The 3,092-nt window shown below is 29.1% G+C and overlaps 1 protein-coding gene across 1 annotated transcript; it reads right to left on the reverse strand.

The window, feature by feature from the left end:
* Nucleotides 1-222: 222 nt before the first annotated feature.
* Nucleotides 223-462, reverse strand: BDCG_08680 (uncharacterized protein; the record flags this gene model as incomplete). The annotated part of the gene is made up of 1 exon (XM_045424466.1): nucleotides 223-462. The coding sequence occupies one exon, from the start codon at nucleotides 460-462 to the stop codon at nucleotides 223-225; it is 240 nt and encodes a 79-aa protein (XP_045273168.1).
* Between the last annotated feature and the right edge of the window lie 2,630 nt (nucleotides 463-3,092).

The following is a 3,092-nucleotide window of genomic DNA, read 5'->3' on the forward strand; positions in this document are numbered from 1 at the left end:
TGTTGATACTTATACATTATAGTGATTTGTGAATCATGATAGTTAAATATATATATATATATATATCATTCCTGACTTGATTACAACTTGTACAATAATTTTTGAAAACTTAAAATCAATTTTAATTATTAATAATTATGAACTTAAACTTATAACTAACTAATATAAAAAGAAAAAAATCTACTTCTTCTCTTTCTCATTCTTCTTATTATTCTTTATAATTCACTTCTCATTCTTCTTCTTCTTCTTCTCCTTCTTATCTGAGATAATAATCATCTCAAAATCTCTCTCTGCTGTCTTCTTAGAGAAGGGTTTCTGCTGCTCTCTCTCAGCCAGGTCAATCTGTACTTTAAAATCCTGCATTTTCTGATCTGCTGTCTCAGGTTTCATCTTAGTAGTAAGCAGATTAACATACTCAGAGAGCAGAGCTGTCTTCTTAATATTCTGAATCATGAAGTGCATTTGAGACCTGAATAAGATCTCAATCCTCTTCTTCTCTGTCAGCTTCTGCTCATCAATTAGAGAACAGAAGTATTATCAAAAATTGTTATCTCTCAATAAATAAAAAACTTATCAGTTTTGACTTTTTTATCTTCTACTTTAACACCTTCTTAATCTTCTTCTATCATCACTTATTTACAGTAACACTTTTCTTCTCTCTCTCTCTCTTTATCTTGAACTTGAATTATTTTCAGAACTTCTTCTGATCTCACTGCTGCTGTATAAGACTCTTCACTATCTTCTTCTTCAATCTCTCATGAGCAGCATCATCTGCATTATTTCTATACTTAGTTCAGTCTAAATCTATCAGAAGTATTACTTAAAATTGTTATTATTCTGCTCTTTTATAAAGTCTCTTTAAGATATTATAATATGTCTTACAATCTGTCTTCTCTCACTTGAATATCTTCTTCTTCTCTCTCTTCAATCTGTGACAGTGCTCACATGCCTTGATGATCTGCAGAACTGCAGAATATTTGAAGAGAGATAACATGATTGATTTCAGTGAGTATTGAAGAGAGATGAAGACAGAAGAGATGGTCAGAAATAATATAATAATGATGATAATGATAATAATAATAATGATAGTAATGATAGTGATGATGTTAATAATAATGATGATAATGATGATGATGATGATGATGATGATGATGAAAGAAGAAGTGTATTGAAATATATTACTGACTTATCAAATATAAAGAGACAAAGAAAATATTAACAGCTTTCAGAGATATATAGAAACAGCTACAGTGTTGCATAGCAATATCATCTTCATTCAATACATGCAGTGTTGATATTCTTTGTATACAGTTATTATATAATCTATATCAGAGATACATGCAGAAAACAGATCTTTATTACTAGAGAGAATGATTGCAGTGATTCTCTGTTTTCATATTATAAAGATAAGTTATTCTTATTTCTTTCTTCTCTCTTTTCTCTTCTTCTTCAACTCATCACTAAGTTCAAGCTGGTATAAAAACTATTAAAACACTCTTAGAAACTCTCAAATTGAAGAGTATAGACTAATTAAATTTTAAATGCAGAAGAATTAAATTACATTCAACATTACATTACTAATTATTATTATTATTATTCTTCAATTATAGATGTATGCAGTCAGAGACTATGACATCTACCTGAGAACCTTTAGTTCTCAGAGTTTTTTCTATATCTATAGAGTCAACTATTATACACTTATCAATTTCAGATATATAAAATCAGAAAATTCCAGCTCAGAATACAAAAACTGTTTATAAATTACAGTATTTCAACATCTATTAATACTTTGAAATCATTTGAAAATATCATGACAAAGAAAAAGAGAATATAGTGTTGAGAGTCCCGCGGTTGATCGGCCCTTCTATCAGCAGGCGCTGGTGGTGATTGAGCTCTTTTGCCCCAGTAGTCTACAGATTATGAGACTGTTAAGCGTGAGCCTCACTGTGGTCAACATGCATGGGTTCAATCTCAGAATGAACTTAAAAATTCCTAACAAATACCCTGAACATTTTAACAGTGTCAAGAGACATTTCAGAAGTGTGCTCTAGAAGTCCTGTAAGTTCTAGAACTGAGTGATTCAGTCCATTATTAAAGAAGCCATTGTGAGGAGGTCACTGAAGAGAGTCACTGAGAGAAAGTACTGTACTCTGTGATAGCTGGTCTGAGAGGGGGTGTTGAGAGTCCTGCGGGTGATCGGCCCTTCTACCAGCAGGCACTGGTGGTGATTGAGCTCTTTTGCCCCCAGTAGCCTACATATAGTTCTAAAGATAGACATATTAAATAGATAGATAGAAAAGAACAGAAAGAAATAAGTACAGTAAAGAAAGACTATAATAAAATAAAATTATTAAAAGATAGTGTATAGCTGTTTTAACAGACTATATCTAATCAATTTTTATCTCTTTATATTCAGATACTTCTGAGTTGAGTCATTTTCTTATAACTACTTGAGTTTCTTTGATAGAAAGTCTATTAAGTATTTAAGTTCTGTCTCAGTTGAGAATAAGAATCTCATATTTAATTGATTTAAATCATACTTCTTCTTTAATCTGACTCTGAGACTATTATATAATACATAATATATTATAATATACTCAGAATTCTTATTTGTATTACAGAATAAGTACTTTGTTGAATCAAATCTATCATTAAATCTTTATATATAGAATTTGAAATAATTATATTCTAGTTTTAGCTGAATTATAAATAAGAATATTTTCTTTTTACATTTAATTAAACAAGATTTTCACTTTGATTTTATCTTAAATCTTGAATAATATATACTCTTCTTTTATTTCTATCAGTTTTTATTCTATTTATTTAAACAAGATTCTTTTATCTTTCTCTTTATAAAGATCAGAATACTGTTGTTTAAATAGATCTGCTTAATTCTGAACTCTTTTTTACAGCTGAATCAGTCCGTTTAGTATCATGAATATTTATATAAAGAGAAACTTAATACAGATGGAATTATCAGTTTAGATGTTCTTCTCTTTTGAATTTTTTTAAATAGAGTTTAAAATCTGATTAAGATGATTTAATTATTATAAATCTGACTATTTCGAAGGGGTTTTAAAGGAGCTTGACTA

Source organism: Blastomyces dermatitidis (assembly GCF_000003525.1).
Source record: "Blastomyces dermatitidis ER-3 genomic scaffold supercont1.12, whole genome shotgun sequence".
Taxonomy (NCBI): domain Eukaryota; kingdom Fungi; phylum Ascomycota; class Eurotiomycetes; order Onygenales; family Ajellomycetaceae; genus Blastomyces; species Blastomyces dermatitidis.